Raw genomic sequence first — 23523 nt, forward strand, 5'->3', positions numbered from 1 at the left:
AAGGCAGCTAGTCATCACCACCCACCGCCAACTCTTGGGCTACTCTTTTACCAACGAATAGTGGGATTGACCGTCACATTATACACCACTACGGCTGAGAGGGCGAGCATATTTAGCACGACGCGGGCGCAAACTCGCGACCTTCGGATTACGAGTCGCACGCCTTACGCGCTTGGCCATGCCAGGCCAGATTAAATTGAACAGTAAGTCATTTACTTGTTATATCAATATACAGACAGCTAAAAGCTTTAGTCGTTTTACTCACTTTTAAATGTATTTTAAAATAATTTATTTTTTGGTTAAGCACAGGTATCAAAACCCGGTTTCTTGAATTGAATGTTCGCAGACATAATGCCATGTCTGCATTATGAACAACTGCAATTGACAACTGTCAATTATCACTGGGGACTTTTACAAAAACAACAGATAGTTGTATTACGATACAGCTCACCTTCTATGTAAAAATACATAAAAAAAAACATGAGAAGTGATCAGTGGGATTAATTTCAGTACTGAAGGTTTTTGCGGTTGTTGGTTTTTAAATGTGTCATATGCCATAGATATACAAGCAACTTGTCTCTTAGAGTTTACAAATGTGCTTAAAACTTTGATGGGATCTATATGGACCAACCAATAATTCTTGTATTGAAATAATTTTAAACGTAATCCAAAATAATTATATTAATTTATATGAACAATACAGAACATTGCCTCTAAAATTAGTCTCGCAAACAACCCTCCATTATTTATCACTGTATTCGTATGCGTGGTAACACTCACATTAAACTATAGTGATAAGACACAGCACAATAGATATCGTGGTTTAATGGTTGAATCTCATTTTTTAGCAATTTACTCTGAGTATTTTGCATTATTTTAGCGTATAATATTAAGCAAGCAAAGGTTATAAGCTGCTATTTCCTACCATACAATTACAGATTGAATATTCCGTATGTTTTTCTTACCTTTGATCAGTAACTCAGCTGTGTACATGTCCTTTCCATTTGAACCCATAGCATTACATGTATAATTTCCAGAGCTTTTCACCGTAACGTTTTTAATCATTAACACAGAAACACTTGTCGATGATAGAATATCATACAAATTTCCTTTGGTGATCAGCATGTCGTTTTTCAACCACTGAAACTCTATTGGTAAATCTCCATATTCTAAACCACATACTACTTGAATATTTGTGTGTTCAGTCGGGTTTGGAGGAAAGTGAAATGACTGGATCTTCAAAGTCCCTGTAGATTTAAAATACACATTACTTAAAATTGCAACAAATCGGCTAAGTTTTATTTTTTTATTTAATGACAAGTTTGTATATATAAATAAACATCAGGAATATAGAGCTTAGAAATTTATTTTAGTTTTCGTTACCAGTTCATGTAGACAAGTTCCTCAGAAATTCAAAATATATTTTAATGCTTTAAGAAAATCAGGTTTCAACTGTTCAGGATGTGAGTTAATGTAATGTAATATATGAAGGTTAACCTAGGGTAATTAACATCTTACCTATAGTCAAGCCATTTGAGCACAAACTGATGAGAAGGCCAATAACCACCATCACCCAACCACAGAATACATTGGAGTAACAAAGATCCATATCAAAAATAGTACTCGAAATAGTTCTTGTTGGATATTATGTTGCTGACGGTTTTGAATTAAAAAAAGAAAATACTTAAATATTAAATGGATTTATAAGGTTTATAGCAACCATTCATCAGATAATGCCAACAGCCATAGAAAAATTAAATGTAACGGTCAACAGAGAGTCCCTACGAAAAAACCAATTTCAACGCCTCGTTTGGTCTTTGAATATGGCGACTGGTTTAATGTAGAGCCTTTTTATAAAGAATTTGTTACTAACGCCACATAGCGTTAAAAACCTCAAATGTCATACTATGCATTATATCTTGCAGTGAAGATTTGTCTTTGAAACCATAAAAACGGAGGTTATTACACGTGTGAGAGATAGCCATATAACGAAAAGTAAGTTTAAGAGAGGGAAAAATTATTTTTGAAAAGTTAAGTACATCACTTTTCTTATCCTATGTTAAAAAATTAAATGAATGTTTGGTTGATATGTTAAAATTGAAAAGCTATTCCAAAATACTAATTTCAACCATACGTATAAACACTATAGTTGCTTCACTACAGTACTGTTATTCTATGAAGTATGTATTTTATCTCTAATACTAGGAATGAATGAAGTATAAAAAAGTCCATTTTACGGTAATGAATAAAAAAAGACAGAGGAAGATAAAAGATTATACCAGTGATAATCCTTTTATTTTTCATATGTAGTATTCATCTATCATATCTAATCATACTGCTTCCTGTAATTTGTTGCCAATGCCATTCCATGACTTACACCTATATAGCCCACTGTCTTCTTCTTTAAGAATTTCTATAACAAGTGTGCAGCACTTGAGAACGTGGATACCATTCTTTTCCCAATTCCTCTTCAAAAAATTTCCTGTAAACAAAATTAATGAATAAAAAAGTGTACAAACTATAAGCTTTGTGTTACCACATAGCATGTACAAACCAAACTTAAGTGGTTTCTGAAACGGTGACTCCTTCTACGGAGGAACTATTGAAATCTATTTTTATCCAATAAGTTAAACGCTTCAACTCGTATTCAATTGAATCCCAAAATTTTTCATGCAAAATTTGGTTTCAGAATATATTTTCTGACAAACTACTAACAATAAGCTAAATAAGTATAGAACCAAATTAGTGAAGATTAATTCACAGCTTTTAAATGATACATAATAATTTACATAAAACAGTGTTCACGGTTTAAATATGAGAAGTACAAATGTAACCCAAATGGCGGTGATATAAAATACAAGTAAATTTAATGATAGTTGTGGGAAATAATTAAAATTCGAATAATTACCTTTCATTAAGAGCTGAGCTGCATGGATGTCATTACACTAGAAGTCTATTATCCAAGTATAATTTCCCAACATCCTAATATTAATATATGTTATGGTGAATATTCGGAAAATTTGCCAGTTGAATAAATACTAGGCCTTTTACTTAGTTTTATTAACAAGCTATCCTTAGTCCAAGAATATTTTACGTTTCCATTTAATCTCTTAAATCGCACATGACCTCTCGATCTTCTTGAACAAGCTTTGGAAGGCTGTAACAACGGATTTTCACGTATTCTAAAAAAGTCACAAATGAGGAAGTATTTATGGAATATATCAAATATACTGAAGTCGATAGAAAAATCATGTCCATAAGAAAACAAAACTTTCATTATCATTCAACAGTTAACAAACATAGTCTTTAGACATAATGAATACATAATGCTTTTTAAAATAAGACAATAACAAATACACAATAAATGCATATAATGTTAATTGTAGACATGTTTTCTTTGAAAACTTAATTGTTAACTTAAAGTATTGATTGACAAAACGTTCATGATCACAGAAACACACACTTACCCTCTGAATAAGATGTCCAGCACAAAAGCAAAAAAAGGGAGTTAACTTGGATTTGTGTGCTTGATCCACTGATACAAACGTAAACGAATTTATTAGATCTCAATAATGATGTATCAACAGAATCTGCAAGCTTATTTTGTCGTACAACGCTCTATGCCAATACCTTTGTAAAACGGCGTTGTTTCCTTAAACCAGGCGCTTGACTCTTAATTCAAGAGTCGCGGGTTCGAATCTCCGTCGTACCAAACATGCTCGCCATTTCAGCCGTGAGAGCATTATAATGTGATGGTAAATCCCGTTATTCGTTGGTAAAAGAGTAGCCCAAGAATTGGCGGTGGGTGGTGATGACCAACTGACTTCCTTCTAGTCTTACACTATATTAGGAACGTTTAAACCAGATAACCCTCGTGTAGCTTGGCACGAAATACGAAAGCAAACAAACAAATCCTTAAACCAGTTGTAGTATCATATATATATATATATAAGCGTAAAGTTCAAGTTATGTAGCGCCAAGTATTAACGAAATGAAGAATAACTCTAAATGTTCAAAGTGCATTACAGCAGTATAATTATTTCATATCTGCTTCTACAGAGAATCAGTCGGTTACTCAAATTCAGATATTTTTGCCCAAATGTCTGTAACTTTGTAACTGGATAGCCACTTAAAAGGGGACTACCTTGATGTACAAAAAGGCAAAGGTATGAACAATTTCGTTATCATCGTAAAGACTATGAAGACAGATAATTAGTGGTAATGTGAAAACTCTAGTAGTAATTCAAGCTATGACAACAAAATGTTTTACCATTTAAAGTACAAAAATATATTATGTACAAAAGCCATCTATTTACAAGACCCGAGATTTTAAATGTTCAGTTTAATTTTCCAGAAAAAAAAACAGTTGTTTTTTTCCGAGAAAAATGAAGGCAGGTTATACAGCTTTGTGAACCGATTTATACTAATTGTGAACTACATGAATGTTGGTCCCTAAAATAAACAAAACAAGAAACCAGTAATTAAAATCTGCCCAATTGGTAAAAGTTGAAGTTGATTCTGAACTCTTTTCACCAACTACCTCGGACAGTTAACTGGACAATCTTCTGTAACTTGTGGTCAGAATATCCAACAACTTCACATAAATACCGTCCAGAGTCTTCTTGAATTGCGTTCGTGATATATAACGTTCCGTTCTCGAATGATTTTATTCGACCAGTGGCGTTTATCAGAATCTTGCGATTACCTGTTACATAAGTGAAAATAAGTCTAGCATTATCAACTTTTTATCAATCATGAGCACACTATTTTTCAGTAATGTTGACACTAATAATAATAATAATAAATAAAGAGAATTTGGTACTTCTGTCATAAAAAAAACATATAACTTTATTTAAAATATGTTTAATTCATCAACAATTTTACAATCATTTAATTAAAACGTTAAAGCATAAAAAAGATTCCGAAGTTAATGTTTTTTTTACTATAACTTATTAATGTATATTTTGTACGACGCTTTAAATTTTCCAAAACTCTACGAACTTTGCCAATAATTAAGAAAGCTGTGACCAATAAAGTAATCATAGTGTAGTATTATTATTATTTTAGTTTAAACAATAATGCTGTGTATGCTAAACAATTAAGCTTACCATCTAAAAATGTCCATTCAATATTTGGTAAGGGATATCCATATGCACTACATGTTATGAACACTGAATTTCCAACTCCAACAACTACATCATCGGGCTGTTCTGTCCACTTTGGACGTCCTAAAAATGTATCAACATTTGATTACCATTACTTATGGGAACTTACTTTGCAAAAATCACAGTATTAAATCTATAATTGAAAGGAGGTTAGTTTTATTTTTAGAAATAACAATTCCCGTTGTTGAGTTTTTAATTTCATAAATGATATTTATATAACTGTATCGTCTTTTTTTATAACTCATTTATGCAGTCAATAAAATTTAGACTAAGTAAAAATTCGTTAAATATGAATTATGGGAAAACTGTGAATAAATACGACTGTATAAAACTTATACTTGCCTTTTACCTTTAGCTGGGCAGACAATATATCCCTTCCAAAAGAATTCTGTGCAATGCAAGTATAATTTCCAGACGATTCCGTCGTGGCTCCATTCAGAATAAGCACAGACAATTTTTCATGGTTGATAACAGTCCATTCCTCTCCTGATGTGATAGGCAGTTTATCTTTCAACCATTTAAAAGTGTCGGCTTTATTTGCTGTTTTAAGACCACATGTTACTTGAATATGCTCACCCTCTTCGACACTTTCTGGGAAGAAAAACGGTTGAATTTTTGGAGGTTCTGAAATAAATAAATATACAATATAACAAAACATTCGATATATTTAAAGATAAGTTAATTTCCTCTTGCTTATATCACAACTTATGAATGAAACTTACCTTGGGCGTAAATCCTGATTACATAACACAAGATAGTCCATCTCGACAGGAAAACTATGGTGACGCTAGATGGATATGATGATTTCGATTGGTAAACCAACATCGTACAGTCTTAATACTGCTAAAAAATGCAGAGATTTTTGAAAACTCAAACAAACGACTGTTTAGGAGCTATTAAAGTTTAATAAAACATGCGAGTTCCCGATATTATTGCGAATACATGACCATAATACATTTACTCGGTATTTCTTTTGGCAAAGGTTTCTTTAACAAAGTAGTTCCCTAGAAGATGGCGTCATTTAATTTGCACAAGCCTTCAACGCCACACGTCGTCAAGGTTTTATACTACAAAAATAAAATTTTAAGTCAATTATAAGTGGTTTGACCAAATACACAAACTTTAATCAAAAATTAAGTGTTTCTCTTATTCTTTTCAGCAAGACTGTAATAACTGTTGAATTAAAAACCTGCTTCAAAGAATAACATCTGTAATTAAATGCATAAACTAAAAATAATTTATTTTTAAGTACTAGAAAGAATAATTTAATAAAATTCATTCCCTTCAACAGAAAAATGACGTTTATAACCTATTAAGAAACATAACGAGTCCGCTCAAAATGCAAATTAAATAAATTTTGATTCAAAACATTTATGGAAAACTTTTACGCTATAATTACGTTTTAACTGATAATTTCAGTTTTGTGTGTGTGTGTTTTCTTATAGCAAAGCCACATCGGGCTATCTGATGAGCCCACCGAGGGGAATCGAACGCCTGCTATTAGCGGTGTAAATCAGTAGACTTACCGGTGTACCAGCGAGGGGCATTTCAGTTTTGTGTTTCACTTCAAAACAAGCTAAAAATGTATTTTCGTCTTTCTTCTCGAACATTATTTGTTTATCTTCTTCTCACTAATATGAGTTTATAAATTCAGGTAGTTCTGTAATTTCATTGAAAATTTCACACACCTAAATACGTTTATGACAACTTGGTCTGAAATTCTATTCATAATTGTTTTCCGGTCGGCAGGAAAACTCTCATCATAATTCGACGATGCATTAGTCAAACAAGTTAAAATTTGCACTTGAAAGTAATTCAGATATAGAAATTAGTTCTCTGAACCTCTCTAGTGTTAACGTTTCACAAATGAAGTTCCATGATCAAATTATCTCGTGATATTTAAGACAAAACAAAAAATATATTTGCAATGAACAGTATATGGAATAAATACTTGTACATATAAAATCCTATTATTCTGTTTCATATCAATTAATTTCAACTCAGTTTCTCATGACGTCACTCTGTTTTATATTATATCTGCTGAAAATTATTACATTATAATGTAAAATGGAACGTTTGCACATCATGACCTTAAAATGTATTAAAGGCGTCAATGATAATCTTTATGGTAAATATCTAAACCATTATACGAGAAAAGTCTTGATGTGTGTCGGCGTATATCTGGCAAACCAATAGACTTCTTTATTGACAAGAAATTTGTTAGATATCCTTTGGACCACAGGGAGTGGCATTGGGGTCAGATATGGGTCATAGTATTTTACTCGTCATTTAATACATGTTGCAGCTCTTTTATATATATATGAACACTCCTGACGCACACGTTACCAAGTTAGTCTTAACTACTACTAAAACAGTATACCTCTTGTATTATGTGTACAAAAATGAGTAAATTTTCTTTTTGCAAAGCATACTCATAAATTTTCTGCATACATTTTTAATCAAAAAATAATTTGGCTTTTTCGAGCAAATCTACTCGACAGATACTCATAAAGATAGGCCTTTATTTTATGGATATCTATCACGCTCTGGTGTTTATTTAAACATTCGTTCTCAAAGGAAAACTCGGTTAAGGATAAACTACAGCTCTTTTTCTCAGAAATGTTTCACTCCATCAAAAAAGATGCAACCGAAGAAACCATTTAAAATAATATCAGTAAATCAAAACTAAACTGAACAAGGTAGCAGACTAGTATTAATAACTGTAGTATTCTATCAAAAACTCCCTTATGCCAAACCGATCACCAATCCTCAGATATACCGCTCTGCCATTAGAGAGAAATTTACAAATTTAGTAAATCGTACCATAAAATTAGCTTGCTAATTATATGAGAAACCTTTAATGTTTTATAGACAAATACTTAAAACATATGATTGCGGAAGTTTCAAGTTTGTGCATTAGACATGTTTATAATTAGAATTTTGTTCAAGTAATTCTTGTACCATTTTGGTTCTGAAAAAAAAAAAATGTTTAAATTTAATTTTCTCACTGTTTCATATACGTTGAACATAAGTTTTTATCATGAAATCACCGATCTCAAAATTGACTGATTTATTTAACATAAAGCAATAAAAGTTACGTGTTTTTAAACTTATATCACTAAAAGAAACTGTATAAGTCATCAAACCTTGTGAGAAATATGTAACAAAGATTTGCAGAATATCTCATCAAATTGCTGTAAAAAATACTATCACGTCTAGCAAATTATTTGTCAAGTATCTAGAAAAAAATCACATGCACGTTTTTCCTTTTGCTCTCAGATTATACATTTTAATAAAAACATTCAACAAAACATTTTTCAAAGTAATGTAACTTTGAGAGTAAGGCTCAGAATGATAACAAACTACATTTGCAGAGTGCGCTTAATTGAGTACAAGTTGTAAATGGGTTTTGAAGAAGTTGCGCGATTAGACAGTAAAAACAGTAAATTGAGGACAGAGGATAAGCAAGCGAGACAGGGATTGGATATATTTAAGGCAAAGGTGAGGATCAGAATATGATTACTGGGTTGTCAAGGTGCAAATTGGTAAAATAGTTAAAGTTATAAAGACAGACAAGTTCAGATAGCATTCAGGCATTCTATAATTTGTCTCGAAGTGAGAAAAGAGGTGATTAAAAGATTTACATAGTTAGTGTGTTTTCATTAAGTATAAGGATGCAATGGAATGCATTAAAAGATTAGGACTAGAATTTCGTGATGAAGAGAAATACACTTGAAGTAAAAATGTATCTCAAGACGACTGGTATGGATATTAAAACGTTTATTTAAATAAAGTAGAAAACAATGTTTCGACCTTCTTAGATCATCTTCAGGTAAACAATAAGAGTTTGCAATTGACCGTTGGCGGTCATACATCTTATAGACGAGAACGTAAACGAGTACGCGATTGTAGAGGGCGTTGCAGTTATATGTTAGGTTATTAATTAGTATAGGAATAAATGTTTTCTTTATATTTGTTTAATTTTAGTTTGAGTTGTCGTATAAGCAGGGCTTCTTTGATTTTGCGTTTGTTTGTGTCTGTTTTCCTACTTAGTATCTGGAAGTTTTCTATGCTTAAGTGTATTTGATTTGCAGTGTTCAAAAACGTGTGAGGTGTTTTTGCTTTTGAATCTGGTTTCCACTTTTCTCCTTGTTTTATCGATATAGTAGTCGTGGCAGTTGTTGCATTGTATTTTATAAGTAATGTTAGTATTGTGTTTGTCAGTGTAGTATTTACATAATATGGACTTTAGTTTTGTACCTAGTTTTTGAATTAATTTGGTGTTTACTAGAATGTTCTGTTTTGTAATGAGATTTTTACAAATGTTGGTTATTTTTCGTTGATAACGGGAATATATGGTATATAGCATTGTAAAGTTTTGTAGTTTGTTGTATCTTGGGATTTATTATCCGTTCTTTGATCTAGCTATGTGCGAATAATTTTTTCAACGGTTTTTGAGGACATTTGTTAAGGGTGACGGAGTATTGTTTTATTTTGTTAATTTCATCGTTAATTTTGTCGGGTTGGCATAGTTTTGTGGCTGTGTTTATTTGATTTCTTAATGTCTTGAGTTTTTGTTTTCTTTCGTGTGCTGAGTCCCAGGGAATGTATAATCCAGTATGGATGATTTTTCTGTGGATTTTTTTTTTAGTTATGCATCAGTTCTAGTTATCTTGAAGTTACGAAATGCTATTTGGTTAGTTTTTCTCTGTTCAACAGGTAAACTTAATGTTGGAGTGTGTAGAGTTAATGTGGTTGGAAAAAACAACTAGATAACTTAGCTGCTTTGTGTCATAAAACACTAAATCAACCAACCAACCAACCCAACTACTTAAACCTGCAAGATAGTTTTAAAACTTAAATCCAAGACCCCAATCCATTGATACACATTCCCAGCAACCAAATAGCAACCGTTATAGAATTCATTGTCATCAAAATTAACTTTATATTCAATGACTAAAACTGCCACTGCCTAAAAATAAATAGCCTAAGCATAAGCAATCCCGTGTCACCAGTTCTAGCCAACATTTTCATGATACATATTGCAATTCAACCGATCATTTCAGCCTTACACCCACCACTATGCTAGTACAGGTATGTTGATGATACAATTGCTGGGTTCACATCTACAGCACATACATCTAGTTTTTTCAACCATGTTAACTCTATACGCTCCAACATTAAATTCATAAAAGGAAATTAAGGTAAAACAAAACAAGGTGAAAAGAAACAAAACATAAATAGCATAAAACCGATGTTTACATCCAGTCTACAACGTTAAGAGAAAAACTACAGTAATTCAAGTTCTAAAGGACTTTCTGTTGCTTAACTGTAATTCTCATAACTCCCAAGGAAGACTAACAGGTAAGTACGAAACCACTGTCAGTCACCTGAAGTTGGCCTTTTCACTCCTGGTTTCAAGTTATTTAACGTTAGGGCCATTTTCATAAAATAATAAAAGCTTTAAAAGACTTGTAGCAAAATTTTAATAATAACTCGCCAGGATGACTAACAGGTAGTTCAAACAGCAGCGTTCATCACCTGAAGTTGGCCTTTCCAGTCCTGGTGTCAAGTTATTTCATGTTATGGCCATTTTCTAATTTCAAATCAAACTCGATGGACTGTGATTATTAAAAGGGAATCACATTAAAAAAGGTCTAATGTATGAATTAAAAAACTTAAATGGCATTAAAAAGATTAACGACATTTAAAAAACTAAAGAGATTTCCAAGGTGGACAGTGTCACCATAACCAATAACACTGTCTAACGTAATGGACACACCTTGGGACAGAACATGTTTAAAATGGTGATGTCGTTGAGAGTCGTAATGATGACAAGAAAATAAAATGTGGCTTATTGTGATCTGAGTGTTACACAAACTACACACTGGTGCATCAGTTCAAATAAAAGAAAATGACGAGTTAGAAAACTGTGACCAATATGTAGTCTAGTTAGAACAACTTCCTCTACCAATCCTTATGGAAGCAAGACGGCCAAAGTCCAATATAGGTTTTATTTGGAAAAGCTTGTTGTCGTGTTGCTCACTTCAAGTCGACTGCCAGCTGGCACGGAGCCGAGCCTTGAATACAGAACCATAGTTCATGTATGGAACAAGCGTAGCAGTGATAGTGCCAAAGCAGTTGGATTTAGCTGCGGTGTCGGCGAGTTCGTTGTCGCGAATACCAACGTGGCCTGGTATCCAGAAAAACTGGGTAGAAGAAGATGTTAAAGAGAAATGGGCCAGTTGGTTTTAAATATCGGCGAGAACAGGGTGTGAACTAACGTGAAGCGATTCCAGGGACAGCGAGTCAACATAAATAGTGCAGTTTGAATGCTGCTTAGCTTCTATGTGATCTGGGGCAAGAGAAGTTTGTTTTTGTTTTTTTGTTTTTTGGAATTTCGCACAAAGCTACTCGAGGGCTATCTGTGCTAGCCGTCCCTAATTTAGCATTGTAAGACTAGAGGGAAGGCAGCTAGTCATCACCACCCACCGCCAACTCTTGTGCTACTCTTTTACCAACGAATAGTGGGATTGACCGTAACATTATAACGCCCCCACGGCTGGGAGGGCGAGCATGTTTTGGCGCGACTCGGGCGCGAACCCGCGACCCTCAGATTACGAAGCGCACGCCTTAACGCGCTAGGCCATGCCAGGCCTAGGGGGCAAGAGAAATGGCATACAGTTCAGCAGTTAACACAGACGCTGTAGAGGGGATTCTCCATTCAACCACTGAACAACAACAAACCATGGCAGAGCCCACACAGTCACCTGATTTCGAACCATCTGTATAAGTAGGAATGGAAGGATGATTCAAAAGATTTTCAGCAAAGAACAGACAGTATTTCCAATCGGGAGTGTCTACTTTTCTCAGATTACTTAAAGACAAGTCACATTTGAGGACTGTAATAAGCCATGGTGGGATGGGCTGACCAGTAAATACAGCATTGTTATCCAAGGAGAGACCCAATTTATCCAACTGTGCCTGAATACGAAGGCTAAAAGGAACAATGGCAGATCTCTGTTCTAAAAAAGTATGGCCAACCGAGGAAGGAAAACACAACCCCAAGTGGGATGCGTTGGTAGGGAACAAAGTTTCGAAGGATATAGTAAAGACAGTTACAAACAGAGGAGGTGCAAAGAAGGTTCATGAGACTATGTATAAGCTCTGAACTGGGGAAGTGCAGAAAGCCCCAGTGCAGAGTCAAAGTCCTTGATGATAAATGGGGTCCAGCATGTTTAAGGCCGATGTTCTGGCAGAGCCATAGATCAGTGATCCATAATTTAGTTTTGATCGAATAAGAGCACGATATATATTTAGCAAAAAACATCGACCCGCTTCCCAAGTGTTGGAAGAGTTTGTTTGTTTGTTTGTTTTTTGAATTTCGCACATACTTACTCGAGGACTACCTGTGCTAGCCGTCCCTAATTTAGCAGTGTAAGACTAGAGGGATAGCAGCTAGTCATCACCACCCACCGCCAACTCTTGGGCTATTCTTTTACCAACGAACAGTGGGATTGAAAGCCACATTATACACCCCCACGGCTGGGAGGGCGAGCATGTTTGGGGCGATCCCGCGACCCTCAGATTACAAGTCGCACGCTTTAACACGCTTGGCCATGCCGGGCCTATGTGGTGGAAAAGAGGACATGGAGGATGTTCAGTGCTCTTGTAGATTTGTTCCGCAGCTGCTTGATGCATGGTATAAAGGTCAACTTATGGTCAAAGATTAGCCCCAAGAACTTTATCTCAGGAACCACAGGCAGCACAACTTCATCAATACGGAATTCAGGATCAGTGTGAATGCCCCGTTGATGGCAAAAGTGAATGCAAACGGTTTTAGAAAGAGAGAGAAGTTAAGCCGCTTGCTGTGACCCACTTCATTAAACGATTGAGGGCAGTCTGTAGCTGCCGCTCAATAAAACTTATGTACGACGAATAACATAAAATGTAGAAGTCGTCGACATTGAGCCCGTTTGTAACAGTGAGAGGGAGTCGTTCAGTGATGGCATTAATCTTTATAGTGAAAAGTATGACACTCAAAACAGAGCTCTGAGTGTCTCCAAGTTCCTATACAAAAAAAAAAACAAAACAGGAAAGTGTCGAACCCATACGGACATGAAATCTCCTGTCCATTAAAACCTTTTTAATAAAATGGGCAAATGGTTACGTAACCCATCATATATGGAGGTCTCGCAAAATGCAATACCTCCATGTTGTATCATAAGCCTTCTCAATGTCAAAGGATATTGATACAAGATGTTGTCACTTGAGAAAGGCTTCTCTGATTGAAGTTTAAAGTCGAATCAGGTGGTCCACGGTGAAGCATTATCGTTGGAACTCACACTGTGTGGGTGAGGAGGTTGTTTGATTCGAGGAACCAAACAAGACAAGCATTAACCATCCTTTCTCAGGTCTTACAGTGACAGCTTGTCAAAGCTTGGACGGTAGTTTGAAGGAATATTGGGATCCTTCCAAGGCTTAGAGAAAGGTAGGGCAATAGCTTGGCTCCAGGCATCAGGAAAAACATTCTCCTGCCAGATTCGGTTAAAAAAATCAGAAGAATAGGCAGAGAAGAAGGCGATAGATGACACAGCATTTCATAGTGTACATCATCAGTTCCAACTGATGTACTGCCAGATCAATGAATGGCCAGTTTGAGTTCCACCAGTGTGAAGGGAAGATTATAGTCACAATGATAATCAGCTCGAAAGGAAAGAGGTGATCGCTCTGCCCGAGGCTTGATGGCTAAGAAGGTGGAGGAAAAAGCAGAAGTACTAGATACCCGGCGAAAGCTTTCACCTAGAGTATCGGCGATGCTTCGGGTATCAGCTTCTTCCTGACCATCAGAGAGTAAGATCGAAGGGTCAGAATTATATTGCTCACTGACCTTTCGAATCTTGTCCCATATGAATCTGGAACTGGTGGTAGAAGATATGCTGGTTGTGAACTTAATCCAAGTTTCCTCCTGGATTTGACGTCTTACCCACCGAGCATGTGCACGGGTCTGCTGGAAAGCAATGCGGTTCAAGAATGTGGAATATCTACGGCAAGTATCCCACGCCCGTTTTTGAGCCTTCCGTGCCATGTGGCAGGCGGGATCCCACCACGGACGAAGATATCGTGGAAAACGTGTCGAGGTTTCAGGAATATATTGAGCAGCTACTTGTATAATGCAGTCAGTTACTGTTGCCACACAGTCGTCTTTTGATGACTTACAGACGATGGCAGGATCACGTACTGCGAGAGCAGTGAAAGAAGGCCAGTTTGATTGATCCAGCTTCCACCGGGGGACACAGGTCGGGTGGCATCGACCGCGGCCAGTCTCTCTCAAAATTATAGGAAAGTGATCACTGCTTCGTGAAAAGGAGCAAATTGAGAGATAAATAGCAGTAAAGAACTGACTAATTGCATGAAAATAAGTAGAAGAATCAGTATTGAAAAGGTAAAGGTAGATTGGAGATTGTGATTGGAGATAAATACGCTCTACAGAGCGGCCCCTCCTATCAATATCAGCACTACCCCATAGGGGATGATGTCCATTAAAGTCCCCCAGGATTAAAAAGGGAGACGGCAACTGTTCAATGAGAGCATCAAGGTCTGATTGATCATATGTGTCTCCAGGTGATAGGTAGAGAAAACAAACAGTGATGGTATGACCCAAAGAAACACGGATGGCTACAGGCTTCAAAAGTGTATCGATTGGCAAAGACAGAGTGAGCACATGCTGATCAATCAGCAGTGCCACCCCTCCATGCACTCGTCCATCACACAGCCTGTCATTTCTGTACAAAGAAAACCGCCGAAAAATGACTGTATCAGCAGGTTTCAGAAATGTTTCCTGAAAGGAAAGACATACAGGATGGTTTGAAGCAATCAGTGTTTTGATGTCATCCAGATTAGAAGATAAACCTCGACAGTTCCATTGTATGATGATAGCAATTTTTATTTATGTATAGGCGAATTGGGTGGAGAATCTTTCTGTTTACGACCACGTCTTTTTTCTTTACTGTCTTTATTCGAGGAGGGTCTGTCGCCCTCCATGGATTCTGCCCTGGGTCGATTGGGCAGGTCTTTGTTGTTGGAAGAGGATTCCAGGGAATGATGGCGTAAACAAATGATCGTTTTGCATTTTGGGGTGGAAGTAGAAGATGTATCCGAGGAAATGCATGAACCCGGAACCAAAGGAAGTGGATTTTTGAATTTGTTGGAATGTATGTAAGAGGCAGAGATGGGCGTTGAAGTTGATTTACCAACTTTATTTAACCATGAAGGTCAAAAGACTTTTCATTTGTTTTGAGAACGACTCTTTTAGGGGCACAGAGAGATCTGTCTGCACTCCCACTGTAGTAGTGGAACGAAGTGCAGCAGCATACGTCCGACATGAAGTGGTGGACAGCAACTTTCAAGACTCAGCATATGTAATGTTATGAATCGTTTTCAAATGCTGCACCTCTTTTTTTCAACAATTTAGGGCAAGAACAAAAGTAGGACGGGTGAGAGCCATTGCAATTGATGCAATGAGGGTCCGTATTACACTCATAAGCATCATGGTCCTTGTCACTGCAACGAGCACACTTCAAGGAACCACGACATGACGTCTTTGAGTGACCGAACCGCTGACACTAGAAACATCGAAGAGGGTTTGGAATATATTGCCGTTCTCTGCAATTAAGATAACCTGCCTTGATGGTGGCAGGCAGACTAGGTGACCCAAATGTCAGAATAAGGATATTGGTCGGCATCATAATTCCATCTTTGCGAGTGGATATAAGCCTCACTGCAGAAACTCCTTGTGTGGAGAAACCAGCGAAAATCTCTGATTCTGGGATGTTCTTCAAATCCCTCTCAACAATAACTCCTCGTGATGAATTCAAAGTAGAATGAGGTGCAACCTCAATAGGTATATCCCCAATTGCCTTTGGATGTAAGAGGAGTTCACTTTGTTGAGATGTGGATGTTTCCACCAATATGTCACCTGATCGAAGCTTCTTTACTGACTTCGGAGAGCCAACAAGTTCCTCTTGTCCCTTCTAAATCAAAAGTGGAGATTTTTACCCTAAAGGTTTGTCTGAAAGAGAATGCAGGATAAGAAAATGAGGTACAACAGGTGTTACAGATGTTGAAGATTGCTGCTCAGAATCTTCAAGACGTGGTCGTTTACCTATGGACTATTTTTTCACTATTTTATTTAAGATTTTATTTGGAGGATCCATAATAAAAAAAGGAAATTTCGGTGCTCACTGACCCCACCCACCATAAAGCCTACGAGGGGACGCGCTACAATGTCAAACAAGGACACTGCAGCAACGCCATGGTTTCGTGAGCACTATACTCAAACACCAGCATCAGATACAGTGTCCACAACACCTGTTGAGAACATTCAACACTGGTACTTGGTTGACCCTAGCCCAAGTGGACCAGCCGATTGATCCAAGGGGGCCACCCCAAGGCTGCCCGTCTACAGGAATTCAAGGCCAAAGTGGTGTGTTAGGGTTGATTCTTCAACCACCAGGATTCTTTCCTCCCTTTTTACGTGTTGCCACGCACGGCAAACACGTGGGTGGATGTTTGGATCCCAGAGAAGATAAACTGAAAGAACAGAACCTTCTCTGGGAGGTCCTCTCACTACATACAGGAATTCACACCGAGAGAAAGTAGTTGGGACTTCCGTAAAGAGGGAGATTACATCAAAACTGCCCATTAAGGTTCTATGATTTAGTTGGTCAAGAATAAGTTTAAAGTTAGAAGAGTCTTCGAAAAATGAGTCGGCTGATATAACATTATATATAAAATGTCCACGCTATGTATTTACCAAGGTTGTAGTTCAATGATTCATTGGTCGACATTATGGGTCACGGTGAACAGTCGGGCTTGTAAGTTTGGAGGTGTCGTATAGTTTTGGTGTGCGTGAGTTAGGCTTGCGTAGGTAAGATTAAAAGTTTTCGGAGATTGTTTATTTTGTATTAGTATTTTGTTTATTTAGGTTAGGACTATAATTTGCTTTGAAGCTGTTAAAAGGTACAGGTTATTACAGAGAATGTTGACAGTTTAATTCACATTGTATTCTTTTTTTGTAGCGCAAGTAGACACAGATGGTGTAAATAATTAAACCAGGTGAGTCGTTTAATAAATAGAAAGAACTCACTCAGAAGTATAGGGGTGTAAATAGACATGTAACATTTTTGAACTTGATGTGAAAACAAATTTCTTGGCAGGACCAAGGCTTAAATGAAACGTTTTCAGGGATATGCTTAAAACAACAGGTGAGCTAGTCGGAACTGTGAGATATTTTTAAGAGGAAGATGTTTTATATGCTAAAATTGGGTTTCACTTTAGTAGGTTAGGTAATAGGATGTTTGAAGAAGATCTAAATACATTTAATAAAGATTGTTTAAATTAAGTTTGCATTGCGCTTAAGAAAGTTAGAGAATTGCAAATAAATGAATTGACAGGGTTTCTGTGGTAACGAAGAGTTTGGAACAAGAAGATTCAGAGCATAAGAAGTTAAAAGTAGTTTTAAAGGTAAACCTAAAAGGCTGAAAAATAAACACAGTAGGATTAATAATAAACTTAGTTTCTGTTATTCTGATGTTTGGAGTATAAAGAGCAAATACATTAGTTGAAAGCTGTAACTGAAACACAAGGTCTATATAATAGAAACTACAATTGAAGAACATTGATAATAGTTATTTTGGAATTCAACTTTATAGTTTATATGATAGTGATAGACTTTTGAACCTATACTGGTTACAACCAGAGGTTTGAATGTAAAAATTCTTTAGGTTGCAACTATATCAGATCAGATATAAGAGGCAAAGAGAAATCCTGTTGCTAAATAAGTTGCTGAAACCATCAAATTACCGTTCTGTTTTTATTTGTAAAGCTAATAGAATAGTAGAATGTTTTTACAGATATACTCAAGGGGTTAGTTATTTCTCTATATAAAAATCGCTAGATAGGCCTCACTGTCAACAGGTATGGCCTCTCTATTTAAGAAAAACATTGACGTATTGGAAAGGAATGAGTAAATGGTTACTAGGAGGATCCCAGAGATGAAAGTGTTATCTTACAGCGATAATTTATTATTTCTTAGCTTATTTTCTCTTACGAAGAGAAACGTAAGCGGTATTCGTATTAAAGTTTACAAGATTATCCAATAGACCTACAGGATAAAAGCCAGCAATTTCTTTTTGCTATATTCTGAAAAAATAAGTCAAGAAAATATTTAATTTTAATATTTGAGAAATATAGTGTAAACTCCAGTTAAGACAGTTGTTTTTCTAACAAAGCTATTGACTTAAGAAATTTACAGTTGTTTTTCTAACAAAGCTATTGACTTAAGAAATTTACAGTTGTTTTTCTAACAACACAATTGACTATGAAATTTACAGTTATTTTAACAGTGTTATTGACTTCTGAATTTTAAAGTTGTTTAAAAGGGTAAACGATTAATTTCTAACAAATAAATGTTAGGTTTAAATGTTTACGTTTCTAAAAAGTGAATGTATAAGTGTAGATTTGAAAGACCAAATGTCCCTTGTTGTCTCTACAGGTTATTTTATGTTTACCTCTTACAGAAAGTTTGACTTGTTTACTCAAACTGCCACCAATACCATTGTTAACTTCACAGATGTAGTGTCCAGCATCGTCATATCTTATGTCTTGAATGGTAAGAGTCCCATTGAATTCCCAAGTTTTCGATACCTCGACGTATTTTTCCCCTATAAGTAAAGCGTTTATGGTGTGTACAGCTCTTTTTTTATTAAAATTTATAACTACAACAAGTTGCAAATAAATCTTATAAACCTCAAATTTGCGTAATAGAATTATTGTCATGTCAAAGTGACTAAAAACGTACTTCTTTTCAAATAAGCCATTTTAATATGGTAACTCAATGTTTATTGAAAGTTGAAATTATAAAGTATAATTTATCACCATCTTCTAAATCAAGCAAATTTTTCATTCATAACTAAATTAAAGTTGAATAGAAATGAAGCCATGTTAAAATTACTTAAACTTTTCATAAAAAGACAGTACGTAAAATAAAAAGAAAAGATGTAAAACTAGGTATTAAACTTTAACAAATATCTATTATTACACTAAATCATTAATTTGGAATTGATCTATACAAATACTGCCATTTCACTCAATTGCATTAACTTAACAGCTTCTGTAATACACACCTTTCCGTCTCTTCCACACAATGTTGGGTCTCGGGTAACCCCAAGCACTACAGTGAAAACTCACAGCCTCTCCTATGCTCGATTCCATATCTTTAGGTTGCTGTTTCCATTTTGGAGGACCTGATAACCCAGACATATATTTAAGAAATATTACATGAGGCTCTTACTACTCCTATATAAAATTATTGTGATATTACATAATTTTCATTTTAAGAAATCGATGTGTAAGTGCTAGCAATGTATTCTTAGTTAATAAAATAATATCAATACACAGATGTAAATAAATTTCACTTTTTCTATTGAATACTACATTTATGATCATGGTAAAGATCATTACCTTTAACACGAAGTTCAGTTGTGAATTCATCTTGACCAACAGAGTTACGAACAACACAAGTGTAGTTTCCAGATGTATCTATGGTCACACTGTTTATTATTAACACCGAAACTCTACCAGGAGAAAGTATTGTCCACTTTTTTCCTGACTGCAAAGGATGGCCTTCTTTAAACCATTTAAAATCGTCAGCAGTGTCGTGCGTCTCTAATCCACAGGTAACTTGAATATGTTTACCTTCTTCAACAAATTCAGGAAAGGCAAAAGGTTGTATTTTTGGAGGCACTAAAACAGAAATTAGTGAATGGATATATAACTAAATTTCAAAAATAAGAATTGGTTTGAATGATATTGTTGTTATATAAGTCTGAACCTTATACGTACGATATTAATGTTGAATGAAGTTAAACATACTCTTAGTTGCTTAAAATGGGTACAAGCAGAATTCAATCTCTTACCTTGAGCAACAACACTTGAGTAGAAAACAACAGCAACAATGGAGAACTTGAGTGATGATATTCTCTTTACGTTTGCACTAACAGAACTTGTATTCAAGACTTGCATATTTCTACGAAAAAATTTTCAGGCCAGACTAGTGTAGTTTATGAATCACTAAGATTGGCTAATTGATGAAGGAATAACATTTAATAAATGTAGCAATGTAAACACACTAAATTATTCAATCACCTTGTAATGCAATCTTCTCTTGTCGCGACAACTGTTCGGTCAAAATTCATCTGTTCCTTGCTACGAACACAAATAAATCAAATATGGCGTATCTGCAAGACCATCGCAAGAAAACACGCTGAGCTATTAGCGCCACATGACGTTAAGCCTTTGAATTAAAGAACTGTTTGATGTATTTTTCGAAAATGCACGAACAGGGATGTTTCCAGAATGTACGTAAGTGGAAAAATACACGAAACCTTATAAAAATGATCCAGTTTCTTAAATTGAGTAAGGAGTTACAAATGTCATAAAACAAATACGGAAAAGGCTGACAACTCACATGTCACCTAAGAAATGATAAATCATTAAAGATAACTGACGGGATCTTAGTCTGTGTGATATAATGTTGAACTCCGTAATAATGTTTCAACAAAAACACATTATGACCAAACTTAGATGTAGACACCTTGTATTTAACATTATAAGTAAAATAATCTTATAAATAGCTAATTTTAAAATGCCATATGCATTATTTGTACCTTGGACTACAAGCTGCACTGAATTAATTAAAATCTATCAATTCCATTAGACACTTTAGATGTAAAATCGGTTCATCTAACTTGAATATGCAAAGAATCCTTTTGAACAATCTTTACTCTCTTTGTCGAAACAAGGCTTTTCAGTCTTCTGGTCTACTATGAAAAACAAACAAACAAGACGTACTATTTCAATTTAGGATTGCAAAAAAGCATATCTGCATATAATACAAAAGGTCTCCAAGGTCTGCGAACTAATGCTGCTATAAACCGGATTTCGACACTCATGGTGGGCTGAGCACAGATATCTCTTTGTATAGCTTTGTACTTCATAACAAACAACAGCCAAACAAAAAGCTCCCTATACATAATTACAAATACAATGCCTGAAGATGGCCTTCTCCTATGGGGTGAAACGTTAAGTTTTAAGTGTTCGAAAAACGCATTTCTAATATAAAGATGTTGATGATATTATTTTTATTACAGCATCTTTAGTATATATTTTTAAAAAGTTCGTAATAGTTTGTCAATTATAAAACTTTTAATAAATAGTACTTTAGGTCAACTTTATCAGTTTATAAAACACAATGGCTGCGCAGATGCCTAATGTACAGTTTCCAACAAGAACTAATTAACTTTAACTCCATTTAAATTTTCTTTTCAAATTACTATTTTCAACATTTTAGAGTAAACCCTAAAACGACCATTTTATGTTTTGATGTTAACTTTATCTACTTAAACTATTTTATAGCACACTTTTTATAACATGTTAATATTTAGTTTCCACCATTCAACGACAGTATTTTTGAGGTGAAGGACGCAAAAACAAGGGAACTGTGAACGTTAATAAGTTGAATGAAATACCGGTTGCTTATAGAACAATTAAGGCACGAAAATATTAATTAAAACTAGAATACCGAAGAAGAATTAGATATTTTGCTAAAAAACTGTGGTCAAAAACAAGAATATATACATATATACAAGCATATATTACCTTTCATTAAGAGTTGGAAAGTGTAGCTATCTCTTCCACATTTATTTCGAACCAAAGACGGGTAGTTTCCATTTTCAGAAATGTAATAATTGTTTATAATTAACAGATACACCCTAGGAAGATTATGTTGACTACGATTTTATCAGTTTTCGGTGTCTTTTTGTTTCTAAACCATTCAAACTCAATTGATTCATTACCAGAAGTTACGTCGCGAACTGTGTGAATCTGTTCATTTCTGTTCATTCTCGAGAAAAGTGAAATGTTAAATTTTAAATGGTACTATGCAAGAACAAAACCATATTTATACATTATGGTAAGGAGGTCTAGTTCTCTTTTTGGGTACAAAACTACCTAAAGTATCAACAGAAACTTCTTATATAAGAATTTCTTTTTCAAATTAAACAGTTTTATATATCAAGAACAATTTTAGCTTTAATTAGTAATAATTCAGTTCCTCTTCCATGTGAAATACCACAACAGTACTTAAAATATATGAAAGTATTCTGGTTTAAATTATTTAATGCTTATAGTATTCTTAAAGATATCAATGTTATATAAAATTATGTGTGTGTGTGTAATTTCTGATATAACTGACATTGTGCTATATTTATTCATCCTCCATTGTCAACGTGTTTTCTTGCACTGCTTGGTTTCTTTATTTCTGCCGTGAAAACTTTGAACATGCTCTCTTTAGCAAGAATGATATTTTAAAGTCCTAACTTTTAATATAATGGATGGCTATTAACCAAAGACAGCAAAATACAAACAGCAAAGAGGGGTTTCTAAATTGGTTTGAATTTCGCGGAAACTTACACAAAGCCTATCTGCGTTAGCTGTCCCAAATTTAGCAGTGAAAGGGTAAAGGGAAGGCAGATAGTCATCACCATCCATCTTCAACTTTTGGCTTACTCCTTTACCAATGAATAGCGGAATTGACCGTCACTTTTAGCATCCCCGCGGCTCTAAGGGCCAATATGTTTGGTAGGAGAGAAATTCGAGTGCCATAGCCACTTGGATTTGAAAACACATCTTTGAGCTTATAATATATGCAAAAACATTGCTAAAAGCTAATGATGAGGTTTAGGTGCGTGTTTTTTAGCAGCGCATAAATGTAAAGCATATTAACGATACATAATGTACAAAAACATGTTTTCAAGTATTCTGGAATAGGTAGGTAGACGCGATTTCACGCGCTTGCTTTGCTCTTGTTTAGAATATACAATTGCGTTCGAACTGTAAACCCTCATAAAATATTTCTTTGACAACTGAAATGTACATTAGTAATGAAACAAATTAAAAAGTACTTGAACGTTCATAAAAATATTCTAATGCTGGTCAACTGTAATAAATAAGTAATACAGTCAGTAATGCATATTGCATTATTTTTTAGAGTTAATTTCATTAAATCTTATATTTATAAGCTAAAATGTTCATAATAATTTTGAACAATATTTCCAATTAATTTGTGTTTACGAACATTCTGTTGCATTGTTAGCTTAACACATAAATTCAGACTAACGTATCTCAAAAGCTGGCAGAATTTTACAATATATTTCTGAGATAATTACCGAGATAATCTAATTAAAAAGTAACCAACTAATGATTTAGTGTATCCTAGTTATTAGTTCTTTGTTACGTG

The 23523-nt window shown here is 34.9% G+C and overlaps 1 protein-coding gene across 2 annotated transcripts in view; it reads right to left on the reverse strand.

Annotated features, from left to right (window-relative positions):
* LOC143223184 (cell adhesion molecule Dscam1-like) overlaps positions 1-20467 on the reverse strand; it is a 67516-nt gene extending 47049 nt beyond the window's left edge. Inside the window, exons 1-4 of one of the 2 annotated variants that reach the window (XM_076450771.1) lie at positions 20144-20467; positions 19689-19970; positions 19352-19471; positions 18737-18889 (exon numbers count right to left, since the gene is read on the reverse strand). In XM_076450771.1, coding sequence (XP_076306886.1) covers positions 18737-18889; positions 19352-19471; positions 19689-19970; positions 20144-20249 — 661 coding nt within the window. In that variant the 5' untranslated portion in view covers positions 20250-20467. Of the gene's footprint in view, positions 1-965; positions 1248-1518; positions 1812-18736; positions 18890-19351; positions 19472-19688; positions 19971-20143 lie in introns of those variants that run through there. The other variant, XM_076450772.1, reaches the window with a different exon arrangement.
* Positions 20468-23523: the final 3056 nt, after the last annotated feature.

The sequence above is a fragment of the Tachypleus tridentatus genome, chromosome 8 (assembly GCF_004210375.1).
Source record: "Tachypleus tridentatus isolate NWPU-2018 chromosome 8, ASM421037v1, whole genome shotgun sequence".
NCBI lineage: Eukaryota > Metazoa > Arthropoda > Merostomata > Xiphosura > Limulidae > Tachypleus > Tachypleus tridentatus.